The 19,939-nt window shown below is 34.3% G+C and overlaps 3 protein-coding genes across 4 annotated transcripts; 1 reads left to right on the top strand and 2 right to left on the bottom strand.

The window, feature by feature from the left end:
* Window positions 1-1,184: 1,184 nt before the first annotated feature.
* Window positions 1,185-5,648, top strand: LOC117105110. 2 transcript variants are annotated; one of them, XM_033246155.1, is made up of 4 exons: window positions 1,185-1,321; window positions 2,393-2,637; window positions 3,465-4,041; window positions 4,550-5,648. In XM_033246155.1, exons 2-4 carry the CDS (start codon window positions 2,420-2,422, stop codon window positions 4,883-4,885), a joined length of 1,131 nt encoding a protein of 376 aa, XP_033102046.1. In that variant the 5' UTR covers window positions 1,185-1,321; window positions 2,393-2,419; the 3' UTR covers window positions 4,886-5,648. The 2 variants fall into 2 exon arrangements, with proteins under 2 accessions (XP_033102046.1, XP_033102047.1); XM_033246156.1 differs by having other exon boundaries at window positions 1,227-1,317.
* A 1,359-nt stretch (window positions 5,649-7,007) lies between these two features.
* LOC117105102 lies at window positions 7,008-13,362 on the bottom strand. The gene is made up of 3 exons (XM_033246148.1): window positions 13,274-13,362; window positions 11,870-11,961; window positions 7,008-10,222 (listed from the first exon to the last, which is right to left on the bottom strand). The coding sequence occupies exons 2-3, from the start codon at window positions 11,948-11,950 to the stop codon at window positions 8,357-8,359; spliced, it is 1,947 nt and encodes a 648-aa protein (XP_033102039.1). The 5' UTR covers window positions 11,951-11,961; window positions 13,274-13,362; the 3' UTR covers window positions 7,008-8,356.
* Window positions 13,363-13,503: 141 nt separating this feature from the next.
* LOC117105089 (nucleolar protein dao-5-like) lies at window positions 13,504-18,655 on the bottom strand. The gene is made up of 7 exons (XM_033246116.1): window positions 18,557-18,655; window positions 16,809-16,993; window positions 16,246-16,453; window positions 15,850-16,037; window positions 15,161-15,526; window positions 14,607-14,852; window positions 13,504-14,072 (listed from the first exon to the last, which is right to left on the bottom strand). Exons 1-7 carry the CDS (start codon window positions 18,627-18,629, stop codon window positions 13,773-13,775), a joined length of 1,566 nt encoding a protein of 521 aa, XP_033102007.1. The 5' UTR covers window positions 18,630-18,655; the 3' UTR covers window positions 13,504-13,772.
* Window positions 18,656-19,939: the final 1,284 nt, after the last annotated feature.

Raw genomic sequence — 19,939 nt, 5'->3', positions numbered from 1 at the left:
TTGTCACCATATGTTCCAAATGTTGATAATTCACTGAACATTTGAGCAGTTGGTTTATTCTCCTTACCGTATAATTCATATCAAAACTAGAGCTGCATCTGGGGATTTTAGAGATGTATCCTATCTACAACGAAATCTACAGTATACTCAGGATTTCATAAAAGTAAGAAAGTTCATTCTCTAATAGCCATTTCCAAACTTCTAATAATCCAAATGTGGCACAAATTTCTACAGCTTCAATGTCTGTTATTTTTTTTTCTGTAATTTTGTGTAATAAAATTGCTTTAATAGATAAATATATATTTCTATACCCAATTGTATAGTAAAATAACCATTAAAATAGAAGTTATGTTTTAAGCCAAATTTAGTATGCGCCTTTTAAATATGTAATGCAGTTTTTTTAGATAAAATAATATTAAACTATTATTAGAGTCTAATAATGCATTTCATATATTTATGATGTTAATAATTTCTTATGTTGCTGTTACACTGGGAAAAATGGGATTTGGCAAGCTCGATTTCACAATTTTTGAGTTTTCAATTTGGCATTCGGCAAACTGGGTTGCGGTAGTGGAGACGGCAATCCGGATTAATAATTGTTTTTAAATCATTTTCTACCTTCATTAATTGTTATCAATTTGCAATTGTTTTTAAATTTTTGATCGAGAGTCTATTTTATCATTGTGCTATCTCAATTTTACTCTTGTTACTGGATATATTTTGTACTTGTTATGAGGGCCTCTTTGAGTCAGCCTCGCTGTGCCCTCATAAAAGAAAGTTGAACAAATAAAATAAATAAATTATCACAAATACTTATTATTAAGCCGCATTCACATTGCTACATATCATTATTAATGTTGTTACTTATTACATTTATACGGAAGCGTAATGCTGCGAACGTAAAAATAATGTTAGGCTATCTGGTACGTAATATTATACGAGATTATCTCGTAAATTATTTTACGTTACCAGTAATACGCCTCCGTACTTCCGTATTTTTATTATTGTGTTATTTTATCGTTCTTATTTATACAGTATTGTGCTGACGCTACATTTTTTTTTATCAATATATTAATTATCATCACTTAATTATCTGGCGGCCGCCACTTAATTATCTGGCGGCCGCCACTTAATTATCTGGCGGCCGCCACTTAATTATCTGGCGGCCGCCACTTAATTATCTGGCGGCCGCCACTTAATTATCTGGCGGCCGCCACTTAATTATCTGGCGGCCGCCACTTAATTATCTGATACCCAGTTTGCGGTAGGTTACGGTATAACCTTACTTGATGCAGAACAGGCACCAGCTTCGTAAACGTAGGTAAGTTCAAACATGCATTTGTAAGCCCCTTATAATTATTCAAAGTATAGTAGCCTATTCAAAGTATAATTAGTGGTATTTCCCAATTTTTACCAAGATCACGATATTATGATTTAAAGGCACTGTCAACGATGTTATAGTGGGTAGTGTAGGCTATAGGCCTACTAGGCCTAACTAGAGGTGGCGGCTCATACATTTTCTGGGTGGGGGAAGATGAGGGACTTGAGTTTGTATGCCTGAGAAAAAGGGTGGGTTTGGAGGAGTTTCCCTTCCGAAAATATTTTTTTGACAATAGGCAGGCCTGACAATAGGGACCTCTGGATGACCGGAAATGGCACTTTACCACTGTGAAAAATGCTTTGGCTTGGTGTAACCATAGAGAAAATAGTAACACAGTTGGCTAGACCACGTCGTCAAGACTTCTAATTAATTTTGGTCAGTCTTGTTTGTTGTTCGGTTTTCGCCATTTAAGGTACTAGACTCTGAGTGTAATTGGATAATAATAATTAAATTTGATGAAATTATATCTACATTGGAAGTTTGACTATAACTCAGTTGTTCCTTACAACTGCTATTCTATTCTATAATGCTCGAATAAGCGCCTCGGCGCTTATACAATTTTTGGAAGCTTTAGTGCGGCGCTTCTTTGAGAGCGGTGCCTATTCGAGAGCGGCGCTTATAAAAACAAATTGGCGAGGCGCTTTCTATGCCCGCTCCCATGTTACTTATTTCACATATTCCCGTAGTCTATCATAGGTCTTATATCATCCTAATTATAAACGTTCATAAAGAAATACTTGTCTTCATTGTAATATTTGTTCATTTTAACACTCTGTCATTGTATTTAAAACCCTGTTTCTCAAAGACACACAGCGTAATATAATTTTGCTCTCGATTAAGCGTCGTGGCGCTTATTGAGAGCGGCGTTAGCTTTTCTCCGAGCATTTACGGTAAGCACTTTCATGAAATTTTCTCTGTGCATAAAATACAGTAGCCAGCTGTTACTTACACGATGAAGTGGTTGTGTTGTGCTGGCCTAGATATTAACTCTCCCTTTTTTCTGTCATCTAGGACACTCTCACTAAACAGTAGGCATATATGGATGTGGCAGCACTGTACTTTAATTTGGGACTTTCATACAAAGAGATATTGCGAGCTCTCGCACTCAATCATGGCTGCGTTATTAGCATGAGCACTCTGAAAAGATGGTTGTCAACTCAAAACCTCTTTAGAAGAAAGAATTACGCTGATGTTTTGGATGTGGCTCTGTTTATTAGTGAACAACTGAAAGAATCTGGTGGATTGCATGGATACAGGTAAAAAAAAAATATTATAAAAAAAGATGACCAAGAGTTTTGGAAATAAACTTCAAGATGCTTATTTTCACTGTTTTATTTAAAATAAGTTCATTGCACAGAGAACAGAAATGAAAGTGATTGTAGTTATTGTAGATTGTAGAATTTGAATGTTCCTTGAAGGTGTGACGTTTCCATGGCCTAGGTCCACCATTGTTTATACGGGTCACCATGTGACAGTCCTGAAAAGGCTGTTGGGTTTGAATAGGAGGAAGACTGAGGAGAAGTGTAAGATAGATAAAAAAAATTAATTGATATGTTTTATTTCGTTCGTAAGTAGAGTCCAGAAAAATAATGGTATTACCTGGATTGGAGTGGCAGGCTGGTGAAAGGAAATGGAAAACTGAACTTCTTTATTGTAAACTAATTAATTTACTTAACAAAACATGTAAAGTTTAATGCATTAGATTTAATTAGAGAATATACATGCTACAGTTTTTACAGAAGGAGTTCAGCAGAGTTATATTATGTTTCCCCTTTTCGACATGATTAGATATAGTTCATTATTGCTATGTTCCTTGGTTGTCCCAATTGGTTCTGGGGGATAAAGTTTTAGGGAGGGGTTGAAGGGCATACTAATTTTATTTTCTGAAGCATAATTGTACAAGGTTTGATTTGACCAAAATTGTACTATTTAAAATTTGTTGAAACGGTGTATGTGCCTACCGCCCTCCCCCACCCCGCCACCGAACGTTGTAGGAGGCAATTTAAGTTTAGAGAGAGTTTCTCAAAATTATTTTTCATTTTACACTCATTTTCTCACCTATAATTGTTTCTTATCTCTATAGGTGGATGCACTTAAAGTGCATTCAAGCAGGTTTAACTATTCCTCGAAAAGTAGTCCATTCTCTTCTTCAAATACTGGACCAAGATGGTGTAAATTTGAGAAGAAGAGGTAGGCTTAAAAGGAGAGCATATTTTGCCAAGGGGCCAAACTTTCTTTGGCATTTAGACTCTTATGACAAACTAAAGCCATTTGGCTTATGTATAAATGGCTGCATCGATGGATTTTCTAGGCAGCTGATGTGGTTAAATGTTCATTCAACCAGTAGTGATCCGCGAGTTATTGGTGGCTACTATATGGAAGTTGTCAATTCACTGAAGGGATGTCCCACCATGATACGAGGTGATATGGGAACAGAAAATGGTCATGTTGCTCGTATGCAGGAAATTCTATCTGGAAAAGACAGCTTTTTATATGGCAAGAGCATGCACAATCAAAGAATAGAAAGTTTCTGGAGCATTCTACGAAAAGAATGTACTCAATTTTGGATTGATGAACTTAATACACTGAAGAATGGATCATTTACTGGAGACTTCATTGACATGAATCTTGTGCAGTTTTGTTTCACCAAGGTGGTACAGGTGGGTTTATGAATTTTAGCAGATCCTCTTCTTCAATGGGGTGGAAAATGTGGATGTCTTTCAGAATCTCTTTTGGGGGTGGGTGAGCGAGTAAAGGAATTTATAAGAGAACACTCCACTATTAATTTAACTGAGCTTCAGGGTAATAGAGCGGCAAATTTAAAATCCTCTGATAACCAGAAATTCATTTTGATAATTAGAAACATACTTAAAATGAAGAATTATCAGGTGGTAATATTTTTTGCCATACTTTTTATGTGCTGTCATTTTAGTGTTATAGATTTCTTGATAATTCAAACATGTTTGGACAATTTTGCATGGGTGAATTCAATGTCTATCACACTGTTTGGAAAATTGGTCTGAAACAACATGATGGTATGTTACATCCAAAGTCAAATCGTAAAAAAATGTCAGGTCCGTTTAAAGTTCCACGGCCTGTTATTTCATCATTTTTTAAAGGAATTCATATTTTCATTAATCTCTGGTGTTCTTTCTTGTTTATTTGCAGAATGATTTAGATCGTGTTGTTTCTGTTTGGAACTGTCACAACATTCGACGAAGCAAAAATGAGAATGTTCCGCATGGAAGGCCTGTTGTAATGTACACTATGCCACTGCTATATGAAACAAGGGATTACTTGATTGCAACAGAACAGACTGATATAGATGCATGCTGCAATGCATGTACATTCAGGGAAGGAATTCCATGTGATCCAGAAATGTATGAATTACTCGAAATTTTGAAGGTTCACCATGGACTCGAATCACCTGCAGATGTACACCAGGCATTGGATTTGTATCATACGCTGCGACCTATTGTTTTGCATGCATTTAATGAGCTGTAAACCATTTCTCAATGAAGGGAGACAATTTCCGGCTCACACAGTTTCTGAATAAGCCCACTGTCTGCCCTGCATCATCCCCGACCTCATAATTGTTAAAAAAAAAAAAAAAAAAAAAAAGAAGAGATATAGTATCAATACTATAATTCTATAAAAAAAAAAAAAAAAAAAAAAAAAAAAAAAAAAACACCCTATAATTTATAACTATTGGTCGAAGCATATGATACAAATCCAATATTACTTTTCTCTGGATTACATCGTTTCTGCAATGCGAAGTTTGATCGATGTCAGTCATAAACATGGTTGTTTATTTCTTTGATGTAAATGCCAATAATCACTTATTTTGTGGGAGTTCTATATTATAATATTCAGACAGATCTCATGAGTGGATTTCCTGCACGATAAATAATCGTAATGGTACTGTGTTTATTTGGTCAGGCGTTTGTGCCTGAAACAGGTCATTCTGTTCAAAGAAGCCTTTATACAGTATGGAGAAAGTGTACCTTTTTAGCAAGATTTGCCTAGGTTGAAAAACTCCGACTATAAAATTGATTTGATGATTACTTTCTGCAAGCACCACAACGTTCGGAAATAAAAATGAATGGAATGACTTGTTCAGAGAACCTTTCAGTCCCGTTGCGATTTTTAATCGTGCAGCATTGTATTTTCAAAATAACAATTCATTCAAAGAATGGAATTGATCTTGATCCAACTATATGATCCTTGTTTATTGAACTTGAAATTAAATCAAGTAGAAATATCATCATTGGTGTTGTCTATATAGCTGCGTTTATTGATGCCTTTGAACTTTTATTAATTAACTTGTCTAAATAATAAAGAGACGTTTACTATATTACATGAACACAAAATACACAAAATATAATTATTATAATTATTGACAAAATGAATCGACGTTTCATGTCCATCACGGACGCATTTTCAAGATCAAGTGAACGAATTTAAAATATACATGATAGAAAACCAAATGTATGAGAAATGAAGTAGGATTTTAGTATCCTCAAAATAATGCATTTAACTGCCCGGACAACAAATACATCTACTATTTTGAATCTTAAAAATGAATTAAATAAATAAATTGTAATGAGGCTTATGGGACTACTGATCCAAATATGGCTCTGTCTTCTGTCGAACTTGAATTTAGCCATTTGTATATAAAGCATTTTATAAAAACAAAAAGAAAATAACTCGGATGACTGAATCTCATAACATTAAAGAAACCTTACAAATATCCAAATGTAAACTTCAAACTATTTTTACATTTTTCGTCAATATTGGTTCTATCCTTGCCAACAAGCCTGATGCAAATTTTAAATCTTACCTTCCTCGCCTCTCCGTAAATTCTTTATTCCTCACTCCTATAACCACTGATGGGATAATTGGCTTGTAAGGCGTTTTAAGATTGATAAAACACCAGGTATTGATATCACATCAATGTAAAAAGGCGTTTTTCATTTAATTACTGAACCTCTCTGCCATTATTTTAATCTTCGTAATAATGATTGCGGCACACCACGTAGATAATTCTGGCATGCATTTCGATACTTGGAGTATGTATTATACTATCTTGTAGTTCTGAAAAAAAACTTGTTGTTGGTTGATATCTTGACGTTTCGATTGAGATGCTTAATTCGTCTTCAGGAAAATATTATCTGCAGAAATCTCATTACAGTGATGTATGTTTTGGTTGGTATTAATAAAAATTGAGAAAAAAAAAAAAAACAACCACCAGCGGATCGACTATATACAAAACATAGTGCAACAGGGCGAGGGATTGTAATCAAGATTATCTTGTTCTTTTTGTCTCTTGTCTTGTGGCTGTACACCTTATGTACCTTATTTTATTTTAAATAAAAGTTTAAAATTTTCATGGAACCATAGATCTATTATCACAAATTATCTATGGTCAAAGTTCAAATTCCCATTTGCAATCCTGATAAATGTATAGTGAAAGTTTGTTAGGCATATGTAAATTTATAGCACTTTGCAGCAATAATGCAAGTCCATTCCAGGGTGGGAGTTGAACCAGGTGCTGGCACTGCTGAGGACAAAACAAAGGAACAAGAAATCTAAAAGTAAAATACAATAAATCTGAAAGTCAAGTAAATGAACCAGCTTTACAAACTTTATTAAGCCAAAATAACTGTAACACTTATAATTTTTTTTTCTCTCATGAAACATGCAATTGCATGAAATATTTTGTAACACACAGTGTGGCTAAAAGAATTATTTTTTTAAATCAATAAACACTGTCTACTGATTTTTTTTATTTTTTATTTTTTTATTTAAAAAAAAATTAACTTCGTTATTCTTTCCTGTCCATTGACAAGGCATAGTTTTTCTTAGCTTAATCATACTAAGCTTCTAAAAAATGGAAGATTCCATTAAACATATTAAACATAATATTTTAAAACTCTTAACAGATTAATGGAATTATAAACACTCAAGTCCACCTAAATTATAAGTTCGTTTTGTTAAATCATTGTAAAACAAGTATCTCGATTATCATGATACTTAATTTCACTGTTCCCTGAAATAATTAATAAACTACCATACCTCCTCCTACTTTATCTTCTGGTTTACAAAATTACAGATGTTAATTTGCTATCTACTTCCAATTATGTTGACATCATCTGCAGGGCATACAACAGGTATTCATAATCATTACCTCCTAATTTAAAAACAGGATTATAATATTTGCATAAAAAGCTTTACAAACTTTATTAAGCCAAAATAACTGTAACACTTATACATTTCTTTTCTCTCATGAAACTTGCAATTGCATAAAATATTTTGTAACACACAGTGTGGCTAAAAGAATTATTTTTTAAAATCAATAAACACTGTCTACTGATTTTTTATTTTTTATTTATTTTTTTTTATTTTTTTAAAAACTAACTTCGCTATTCTTTCCTGTCCATTGACAAGGCATAGTTTTCCTTAGCTTAATCATAAGCTTCTAAAAAATGGAAGATTCCATTAAACATATTAAACATAATATTTTTAAACTCTTAACAAATTAATGGAATTATAAACACTCAAGTCCACCTAAATTATAAGTTCGTTTTGTTAAATCATTGTAAAACAAGTATCTCAATTATCATGATACTTAATCTCACTGTTCCCTGAAATAATTATTAAAATACCATACCTCCCCCTACTTTATCTTCTGGTTTACAAAATTACAGATGTTAATTTGCTATCTACTTCCAATTATGTTGACATCATCTACAGGGCATACAACAGGTATTCATAATCATTACCTCCTAATTTAAAAACAGGATTAGAATATTTGCATAAAAACAGACACAGAAACAAAAAAAAAACATGGTTACTATAGTTTAGTAACTCCTAATTTCAATTTAAAAACATTATAACAAAATCATCTAATACATCCTATATCTATGTACCTTTCTGAATTCTCCCATATGCCTATATTAATCATGATATTACCAGTCACACAATGTCCATTTGCCAGTATCTGTTCTGGAGTAAAGTCAGAAATTCTGACTTAAAGGTCATAAAGGGCTCAGCTGCGTATAAACGTGGAATTTCTAGCACACATCCGCAGGTATGCGCTGTGGGGCATCTTATGGTTGTTTCGGTGAATCTAACACTTATTTTGTCTTGTACAGTCATGTCTGCACCAGTACAAAATCTTAGGAATAGGGGCAGGTGACTCATATCCATCTCCCGAACCAGTCTCTTCAGGAATGAAGCTAGGTTATTTTCATCTGCACTCATTGAATCAGGAAATTGAAACATCTTCAGCACTCGTTTTGTGCTTGGCTTCAGTTGCCTATATATCTTATCGAGATCATCTGGAGCAATATTCAATGTTTTCAGTATTCTACTCCAGCAGTCTGCAACAAACATTGGCATCTGTATGATCTCCTTGTGAGCTATTTCTGTTAGAACTATTTTTAGACTAGCAGCATCTGTCGGGATTCTTTTAGAATCGTGTCGAGACATGAGATCCAAAAATTCCTCTTCATCAACTGATGAAAAACTATTAGAAGCAAGAGCGTCTTCCAACAGAACTCTGTCACAATCAGGTATCATCTGCATAAATGCCTCCATAGGATTGTTCCCTTGGCCAAACAGAACCTGCTGCATAAAGGGCATTGCAATCTTTACGGGAAACATATGTTCCTGTCTATATGCTAGGTGCAACACCTCTGCTACAGCACCCCAATGTGTACTGTCCATGTCATGCCTAAGGACTGGAACAGAAACTGTGTTTCCAGTGGTACATTGAAGATAGAACGTCTGATAGAACTCTGAAAGGGCGTCTCTCATGACCCCTCCGTTGTCCTCTGCTATTTCGATTTCTCCATTTCCTTTCACCATTTTTGCTTCAAATGTAGTTGTTCGGCAATTCCTATTCTCTTCTAAAGAGAAAAAGTCAACAAAATCCTGAAAAACATTTCCACGGTGTAGTTTAATCTCTTTTACTATCGATAAAGTATCATTAATGTCTGCCATATTTGAATATGAGGGAAATTGAACTTCAGACTGATCCAACCAGGCAAGGGTATCCTCTTCTATGAATTCTGTGGGTATGTTATAAACAGGCGATTGATTGTCATGTATGGGTGACAATGGTGGAGATTGTGCTGAAAGATTTGAAGCCAAATCTGATTCCTCCAAAGCTAAGGCAGGCAGTGGTTCTGTCATTTTGTCATTGATAATAATGACATCCTCTTTTTCATTTGTGTGTTGCTCATGGAAAGTACTTGTCTCGTTGAACACTATATCTGGGAGTTCGTCTGAGGTGTCAGTGTCGTGTGATGAGGCTACTAAATAGCACCTAAGATGCTTCAGACCAAGACGCTGTATGACTTGTTGAACAGATTCATCATCACTTATAAACTGATTGCCAGTGACATCTGTTGCCAAGTCAAACACGAAATCATCAACAGATCCTTTACAGTTTTTTCCATTTGGGAAGAACAATGGCACAATTCTTTCAATTAGTTTGTTTTTCTTAAGTTCTTTTGAAACCCTAATCTGCCGTATCCCTCCACCTAAAGGGGCACGAACCTGTCTGAAAGAATCACCAATACTAAGGCAGAAGCCAACAGTTATAGCACAGTCTGTCTTGGAAGCTATAAGTGACTGTTTCTGTGAGGTGTGATTGTCTGTGTTTTTCTGGCGTGCTTTGGGCTGAAGAGCTTTAAGTAATTCAAGTTTTCTACATTCTGCTGAAGTTTCTCCTTCCTGCTTGCGAGCAAACACTCTGAGAGATACCCTGTCCCCCTTTACAGGAACATAGTCTTTCAGTTCTTCATCTGTTAGCTCTAAAATTACTTTTCCATCAATCTGCAAAAGTAAAAAAAACAAAAAAAAAACTAAATAACATGTGTGAAACTTTGAAAACAGAGATTACTGATTTGGTTTAATGCCCTACAAAGTCAGGATTTAACTTTTAACCACGACTACCTCTAGTACTGGAATATGGTCTACCCACAAGTAATTGTTGCACTGAATACACAATACATGGAAATTTGTGTATGTAAAAACTATATTTTCATTGGAACTTTCTGGAAAACATCCTACAAAATAAATGTCAGAATATCTAAAAATGTTAGCAACCAAAAATAAGAATTGTAGAACATGATCTCAAAGACTGGGCGAAAATAAGATGCCTTTAGATGGAATACGTATAAAATATCTTTTTTGACGATAGCGTTAATAGACCCCTTTCAGTGTTTACATTTGTCTATCTGAAGTGCTGGCGGCGCCCTACCCTGAAAGCAAAATATTTTTTATTCTTCTATAGGAGAAATGCATGAGAAATCAGATTACTCGAAAGATGAAGTGACATAAGAATAATTTCAACTTCAACAAATTTTTTGACTCGGGCACATTCGACTTAGGCGAGTTTGCCTGTATTTGCATATGCCTTTTCCATGAATCGGTAGACATCTTCAAGTGATGACAACACCCAAGCCAGTGGTGTGTAACCAACAAAAAAAAAAAGCTTTGATGATTTTGTGTTTTAAAAATCCTTAACTCAATAACGAGGGTCGTATCACAATAATTTTTCTTGGAAAATGTTCTTAAAAACTATTCTACACCACTGTATTAGAATAGACCTAATTAGTGCAGTACAACAATAGCTGGACTCGTGCAAGTTTCAGTTACCGTTTGACTTACAGATTTCTATTATGATAAACTACTAATTTGGGTTTTAGAAAGAATATAGTAATTCATATTTCTAACCAAGGAAAATCTCTTTATCATGTGTTAACTGAAACTTACATGAGCCTAGTTACTGCAATACTTGCAGTACTGTACTGCACACTAATTACGCCTATTCTAATACACTAGTTAGATAGGCTCTACTTTTTTCCAATATTATTTCATAGGTCAACACAATTTTTCAATTTTTTTCAATCATACAGTGGTGTAAAATATTTTCCAGGAAAAATTATGTGATACGACCCTCCGTTATGAATTTTTAAATAACATGTCAAGAATTCAGCTAGCCTCAAACAGTGGCGGCTCTAGGATATATTTTCTGGGGGGCTAAGTTGTTCGACGGGGGAGACTTGAGCTCATAGGCTTGAGCTGGGAGAAGAGGTTGAGAGGGGGTTCCCAATCCCAAATGAGAATTTTTTAAAGAATATCAACCTCTAGATGGCTGAAAATGGCACTCTCAGACGGTGACAGACATGTGTTGCCTTGGTGTGCGCTTATTTTTATATATTTTATGGTCTGACCCCCGTCCGGCGGGGGGGGGGCTGCTTGACCTGTCCGGTGCCTTTGTCCCTGCCACCTCGCTGGCGCCGCCACTGGCCTCAAAGCTTATCTCATTTTTGTTAGTTATGCACCACTGACTTGGGTGTTGTCATCACTTCAAGATGTCTATCTATTCGTGGAAAAGGCATATTTTAGTTTACAGAGCATTTCTATTTTTAGGCCCTTTTTAAAAACAAAACATGTAAGAAAATCATCTCAATTCACCTTATCTTCCTGAAATCGTTCAAAGACCGTGGACAGGCCTCGATTTTTTAGGAACTCTTGCAGTTTCTCCATTGACAGCATATGATGTCGATCTTGAGAGAAAAATTATGCATGATAGATGATGTCAATGTTAAGATAAAAACTGCAAGAAGGCAAGCCCTCAGTAAAGAATTACATGTTTGCATTATGACTCTTATGAATTCATTAGGGTATAGGCCTTTTCACGAATTGGTAGACATCTTTAAGTGATGACAAACATTGCGAATCAGCAGTGTATAACCAACAGAAATAAGGTAAGCTTTTGGGCTGATTTTCTGATATACGTTATTTAAAAAATCATAGTTCCAAATGGGGGGGGGGGGGGGAGGGGCGTATAAAAAAAATCTTTTCCAGCAAAATGTTCTTAGAAGACTAGTCTACACCACTATATGATTGAAAAAAATTGAAAAATGTTTTTGACCCCTGAGATCAAGATGGAAAAAGAAAAGCCTAAAAGCAGTGTATTAAAATAGGTATGCATTACAGTGCACTACTACTAGTAATACTCTGGACTAGCATTGTTTTATTAACATATGAGAGTTTCCTGTGTTAAAAATATGATTTACTATACTATACATACTTTATAAAACATAACTTGTACTTTATAATAAGAGAAATCTCTATATTATCAGTACCTGGAACAGTAACAACACGAAAGTGCTATGCTACTGCACTGTAATGCAGGCCTATTTTAATACAGTACTTAGATGGGCTTTTCCTTTTCCATCTTGATTTCAGAGGTCAAAAACATTAATCAATTTTTTTTGGTGGTGTACACTAGTCTTTTAAGAACATTTTGCTGGTAATTTTTTTTGGATACGACGCCCCGTTTTGGAGCTATGATTTTTTAAATAACATGATGTCAGACAATCAGCCCAAAAGCTTATCTTATTTCTGTTGGTCACGCACCACTGATTCGCAATGCCTGTCATCACTTCAAGATGTCTACCGATTCGTTAAAAAGGGCCAAGGCCTAACTAGGGAGACATCTCCCTGGCTTAACTCAGTGTAGGCCTAGATCTAATTTAGTCTACTGTACACCTTCTACCCTAAATGACCCAAACAGAACAAACAAGACTAACAAAATGGAGGGGTCTTCCTTGCTTACAGCGTCGTGGACTAGTTAGCTGTGTTACGCTGACAGCGTGGCAACCTCACCCCGACACACCTATTATAATTAAGTAGGCCTAGGCCTCAAGCCTAGTAGGGGCCTAAGTCTTTTGAACACCACTAACTATAACAGTGTTGACAGTGCCTAATTCATAGTATCGTGATCTAGAAGAATATGGGAAACATCACTAATATACCTTCAATAGTTAAAAGGCCAATAACAATATACTTATAAATGCGCATATTTGAACTTACCTATGTTTAGGGAGGAAAGCTAGAGCCCGTTCTGCAAGAGATTGAGTAAGGCTTAGGCTATACCACAACCTGGGTACTACAGAAATAAGTGGCGGCCGCCAGATAATTAAGTGGCGGCCGCCAGATAATTAAGTGGCGGCCGCCAGATAATTAAGTGGCGGCCGCCAGATAATTAAGTGGCGGCCGCCAGATAATTAAGTGGCGGCCGCCAGATAATTAATGTGTGTGTATATGTATATGTATGTAACAATGTAACAACCATCATTATTGTTCAATCATGTTATGTTAATGTATAATTCTAGCAATCCAATTAAGATATTATAATGTGTGAAGGGAATGGTGTGATCGTCCTTGTATTTCATCATAATGCTTCATGTCTTTTGTTCGAATAGTGGCTCTGAAAAGAGCCTTTTGGTTTGATACTGCAGGCTACTGGCAATCGGTGATCTTTGTATCTTACTGGTTCACAGGTTGGGATGGTTTTCATCGACGTCGTCTGTCATCGGCTAGAATGGATAAGAGGTTTCGGAACTGTTCCAGCCTGCGAGTGCAAATGTTGATCTTGAAGCTCCGACACCTGGTTGATAAGTTCGGAGAGGAGGCTGGTAGATTTGTACGCAAATTTCTGTAACCATTCTGGAGCATCAATCAACTTCTCACGAATATTTTGAAGTGTGGCCTCCATCGCAGCAAAATCACCCTCCCGGTCGGTTATTGGTTCCTCGTGACATCTGTTCCCCTGTTGTATGGCAGCAGAGCTGTTCCCTGACGGCTCGCTTCGTAATGATACGCTAGGAATCTACAGTTTGAAATATATTATTTATTTAGTTATTATTAGTTCTGTTTTAAAATACTATCAACATCTAATGAGGCACTAGATTTTCCTCTTTGATTACGGTATCTAGGTAGCCTAATAAATTACAGAGTAAGCAATACAAATTTGGCTACCACGACACCCAAATATATAAAGGTCTTAATTAAATAAAATGTTAATGTTAACTTTTTGTTTAATCATTTTCTTCTTTTTTTTTCTCTCGTTTGATTGTCCTTTTAAATGTTGGAGTCTAGGAAATATAATATCCCACAACAGACAGAGATATTGTAAGATTATGCCTATTCAATAGTTCAGTTTTCTTTACTTTGTTTTCGTTTGAATAAAGTCCTTTTACATGTCATGCCTTTGCCTACTATTTTTTGAAATAATTTTTGCAAAAGATAAAATTAAATAAATTAATTGGATTATTACAAATCTGTATAATGCTCTAATTGTTAACATACTCAAACAACCCACTTATGCGTGCTAGAAACATACAACGATCTAAAATTACGGTACCTCTTTGCCCGTTACATTCTTCGACGTCTTCGAGGTAGATGTTTTCGGGTTAGTCTTCTTGATCGAAGTTGTTGCCACAACATCATCAGAAGAAGAATCAGAACTGTCCGAAGTCTCTTCTACGTCTATTTTCCATTTCGAGGTAGATGTTTTTGGGTTAGTCTTCTTGATCGCAGTTGCTGCCACAAGTTCTTCTCTTGGAATGTAGGTGCGTTGTTGGTATATTGACATAACTTTATTGGTGCGCTGAAAAGTAAGCAATATACATTTGTACATAGACGGCAAGTCTTGGAAATATAATATTCCACGACAAACAGAAGTATTGTAAGCTTAAGCCTATTCAATCGTTCAGTTTTTTTTTCTCTGTTTTCGTTTGAAGTCCTTTTAACTTTCATAAGTCTTTGCCTACTATGTTTGGAATAATTTGTGCAAAAGATAAAATTAACTGAATTAATTGGATTATTACAATTCTGTATAATGCTCCAACTTTTAACATAATCAAACAAATATCCCACGTATGCGTGCTAGAAACACATACAACGATCTAAAATTACCTCTTTGTCCTTTACTGTCTTTGACGTCTTCGAAGTAGATGTCTTCGTGTTAGTCTTCTTGATCGAAGTTGTTGTCACAACATCATCATCAGAAGAATCGGAACTGTCCGAAGTAACTTCTACGTCTGTTTTCCATTTCGAGGTAGATGTCTTCGGGTTAGTCTTCTTAATCGAAGTTGTCGTCACAACATCATCAGAAGAAGAATCAGAACTGTCCGAAGTCTCTTCTACGTCTATTTTCCATTTCGAGGATGTCTTCGGGTTGGTCTTCTTGATCGAAGTTGCTGCCACTGGTGCTTCTCTTGGAATGTAGGTGCGTTGTTGGTATACTGACACACTGTTTCGGTTGATAACTTTATTAGTATACTGAAAAGTAAGCAATATACTTTTGTAGCCGGCAAGTTTAGGAAATATAATATTCCACGACAGACAGATATTGCAAGCTTATGCTTATTCAATCGTTCAGTTTTCTTTATATTGTTTTCGTTTGAATAAAGTCCTTTTAAATTCCATAAGTCTTTGCCTACTATTTTTTTTTTTTTACAATTTGGGCAAAATATAAAATTAACTGAATTACTGTAATGGGATTATTACAATTCTGTATAGGCCTAATGCACCACCTTTTTAACATAATCAAACAAATATCCCACATATGCGTGCTAGAAACATATGCAACGATCTAAAGGTACCTCTTTGCCCTTTACTTGTTTTGACGTCTTTGAGTTAGATGTTTTTGGGTTAGTCTTCTTGATCGAAGTTGTTGCTACATCGACATTGTCATCAGAATCAGAACTGTCCGAAGACGAAGTCTCGACTCTTTTCCGCTTATCGTTTCGTAAGGATTCCCGTTGTAGTGACAGCAATTTGTGAGGATTATCTTTTAAAGTATAGATAAAAAGAACATGTAAGAATTTCACAGTTGCTTGGTCTTAATATTATTTTTTAAATTTTTCTGCATGTCCCCCCCCCCCCCCACAAAAAAAATTAACATCTTAATGAAGCATTGCGACCTACTGTAAATTGTATATCATGTAAAAAAATGTTTTACCTAACGATTAAACCACCAACCATTATTCAGTACTTACCTGACATTTGACGGATGATAGCAGGCACTAACTTTCCTTTCCACAAAACATTCACGTCTGCACCAAAATACATGTCACCGGATATCAGGCTCGTCTTCACTATGCTGAAACTTTTCACATCCGGAAAGTAAACAAGTGCCTCCCTTGGAATGCATGCGCGTTGTTGCCGTACTGACATACTGTTTCGGTGGAAAACGTTATTGGTGTACTGAAAAGTAAGCAATATACCTTTGTATAGGCAATAAGACTTGGAAATATAATATTCCACGACAGACAGAAACAGTGTTTGCTTATACCTGTCCAATCTTTAATTTTTCTTTGCTTTTGTTTTCGTTTGAATAAGTCTTGGCTTACTATTGTTGAATTATACTTATTTTCTAAATAACTTTTTAAAGTGAAAATATGACATTTAACTATATTAATTGTATTATTTAATTTTAACAGGCCTAATATAGGCCTATTTTAACTAAATACAAATAATTACTGTATAATACTCCAAAGTTTTAACAAATTAAACAATTATACCACGTATGCTAGAAACATATAGCGCGAACTAAAATTACCTCTTTGTCCTTTACTCTCTGTGACGTCTTCGAGGTAGATGTCTTCGGGTTAGTCTTCTTAATCGAAGTTGTTGCCACAACGTCATCATCATCAGAATCAGAACTGTCCGAAGACGAAGTATCGACTCTTTCCCGTTTATCTTGTATGAATTCCCGTTGTAGTGACAGCAATTCGTCCGGATTGTCTTTTAAAATATAAAGAAATATATATAAGAATTTTACAATTGCTTTATTTTACTGTTATTTGAAAGTCTTTCTGCAGAATGTCTCACAAAAGAAACCTAAAATGTTAATGAAGCATGCTGGACCTACAGTAATTTGTAAAGCATGTTGCTATTTTTTTTTACTTAACAGCCATTATTCAGTACTATATAATAATAATAATAATAATAATAATGATAACAATAACAATAACATAATAACAATAATAACAATAATAACAATAATAACAATAATAACAATAATAACAATAATAATAATAATAATAACAATAATAATAATAATAATGATGACAATAACAATATAACATAATAACAATAATAACAATAATAACAATATAACATAATAACAATAATAACAATATAACATAATAACAATAATAACAATAATAACAATAATAACAATAATAATAATAATAATAATAATAATAACAATAATAATAATAATAATGATGACAATAACAATATAACATAATAACAATAATAACAATAATAACAATATAACATAATAACAATATAACATAATAACAATAATAACAATAATAACAATAATAACAGTAATAACAATAATAACAATAATAATAATAATAACAATAACAATAACAATAACAATAACAATAACAATAACAATAACAATAATAATAATAATAATAATAATAATAATAATAATAATAATAATAATAATAATAATAATAATAATAATAATATTATATAACAATACATCATATACAGTTAAAAAGCCCAAGGGCTAGCATCACTGTATTTGCATACAAAAACGATTACAAATAATTATATAAATTTTGAACATCAAAACAGCACACAAAAGAAATAATCTTCATTAAGCATTCCTAAGAGTGGAGATTCCATATTGCAACATCATTGTATTTGATTTACATACAAAATCGATTACAAAAATTACAAAAAAAAAAAAAGAAATTTAAAAAATAAATTATTGACCATCAAAAAAGCACACAAATAAAAAATATTTACACCAATAAAAAGTAAAATTATAGTTATACAAAGCCCATTAAACCATCTGAATCAATTAAATTTAATTGCCGAAATTTATCATTAGTATTATTAAATAAGTTGTATAAATGCTTAATGAATATACCAGTTGTAAAAATGCTTAATGAAAATACCTGAATGTTAATTAAGCATTAAGCGGATTGCAGATTGCAACATCACTTACATAAAAAAATCGATTATAAATAATTATAAAAATATAGATTTTGAACATAAAAAATGCACACAAAAACATAGAAAAAAAATTATCATTATGCCAATAAAAAGTAAACTGACTATTATATCGACAATTTAATTTAATTGTCGAAATTTATCATAATTATTACCGTATTAATGCTTAATGAATATACTTAAATTAATAATGTTCATTAAGCATTTCTACAAGAGTGTGGATTGAAGATTGCAACATCACAATTTAATATTTAATTTAAGTTAATTACCGAAATTTATCATTATTATTATTAATTTAGTTACAAGAGTGGGGATTGCAGATTGTTTCCTTACCTGACATTTGACGTATGGTAGCAGGCAAAAACTTTCCTTCTCGCAAAACATGAACGCATGCACCAACATACATTTCACCGGTGACCAGGCTCCCCTTAACTATGCCTGTCTCTTATACACATCTAGATGTGTATAAGAGACAGGTATGAGACATTCCACACAGTGTACTCATTGAAGTGCTATCATAAACAAGAACAGACAGAGCACCTTATTATACAAAGCAAATTACATGTTAACAGGTTTGATCTCTTATGGCCTTTAATTTGGAAGACAAAGGACAATTTGTTCAGTGATAATAAGTTAATTTGTTTCATGTGACTTTTTAATAGATGGTACTTGGCACTGAACATTAGTTGATTCTGAGGTTCCTTAATATCAACAAGCTTCCACAATACTTCACCCTTTCTCCTTTTACATTCAGATCTGACATGGCTGGTGGTGCGGTAGGCTTAGCAGATGTTGAAGCACGAGATAGGGCCATGTCACCATCAAGGCAGGGACGCTACAGTGCCAATATGGAGCGCGACATGGACATACCACCACCACCTGAGGAACCAGCGCCTCTACCACCAAATGAAAATGTAAGGAATAGAGTGGCAGCCTTTGCGGCAGCAGCTGAACGGCAAAAAGGTTAGTGCTGTTGCATGCTGGAACATGTACACTGTTTAAATCTTATTGCTTCATGTTCTGATTTGTATTTGAAGGCATAACTACAAGGGTTAAAGGTTGTTGCTGTTGCATCCTGGTACATGTACATTATTTAGAGCTCATTGCTCTTGTTCTAATTTGTATTATAAGTCAATCGTGACGTCATCACTGTAACTCCCAATATTATTTGCCTATTCCCCAGCGTCCACTAATTTTTCTATTAGTGGACGCTTGACTTGATCTTTTTTAGGTTTGTGTGCAAAAAAAAATTACTCATTTTTTCGTCACCGCAAATACATCGCGCACAGCGATAAAAATTGAAATGTAATTGAAAATTACCTTCGTAAAACAAGCTTAATTAGAACCCTAAGAAAGTTACTTCAAATTCAATATTAAGTATGAACAATTAAAGAATTCATTGAATCAATGGTCCCTCATAAACACAACAAACTGAACATTTACTAGGAATATTCTAGACCTATTTTAAGGACTCAAAGAACAAATTTAGATGTAGGCCTACGGCCAGGCAGGAGTCCACCCGGGCCTTCTCTTACTACTACAATACTAGGCCGTAACCTAGCCTAGTTATACAATCATCACACGAATTTACCTGTCTGCATGCACCGAACGAAAAGGACGTCAGTGACTGTATTCTCTCTCGAGTGCTGAAATGTTTATTTCTTTGGCGAAAGTCTATCAAAATAGCATTACAAACAAGTTCTTTCTAACACAATA

The sequence above is a fragment of the Anneissia japonica genome, unplaced genomic scaffold (genome assembly GCF_011630105.1).
Source record: "Anneissia japonica isolate Jap-2015-1 unplaced genomic scaffold, ASM1163010v1 scaffold287834_len5846547_cov211, whole genome shotgun sequence".
Classification (NCBI taxonomy): domain Eukaryota; kingdom Metazoa; phylum Echinodermata; class Crinoidea; order Comatulida; family Comatulidae; genus Anneissia; species Anneissia japonica.
This window is presented reverse-complemented; position numbering and strand designations above follow the sequence as displayed.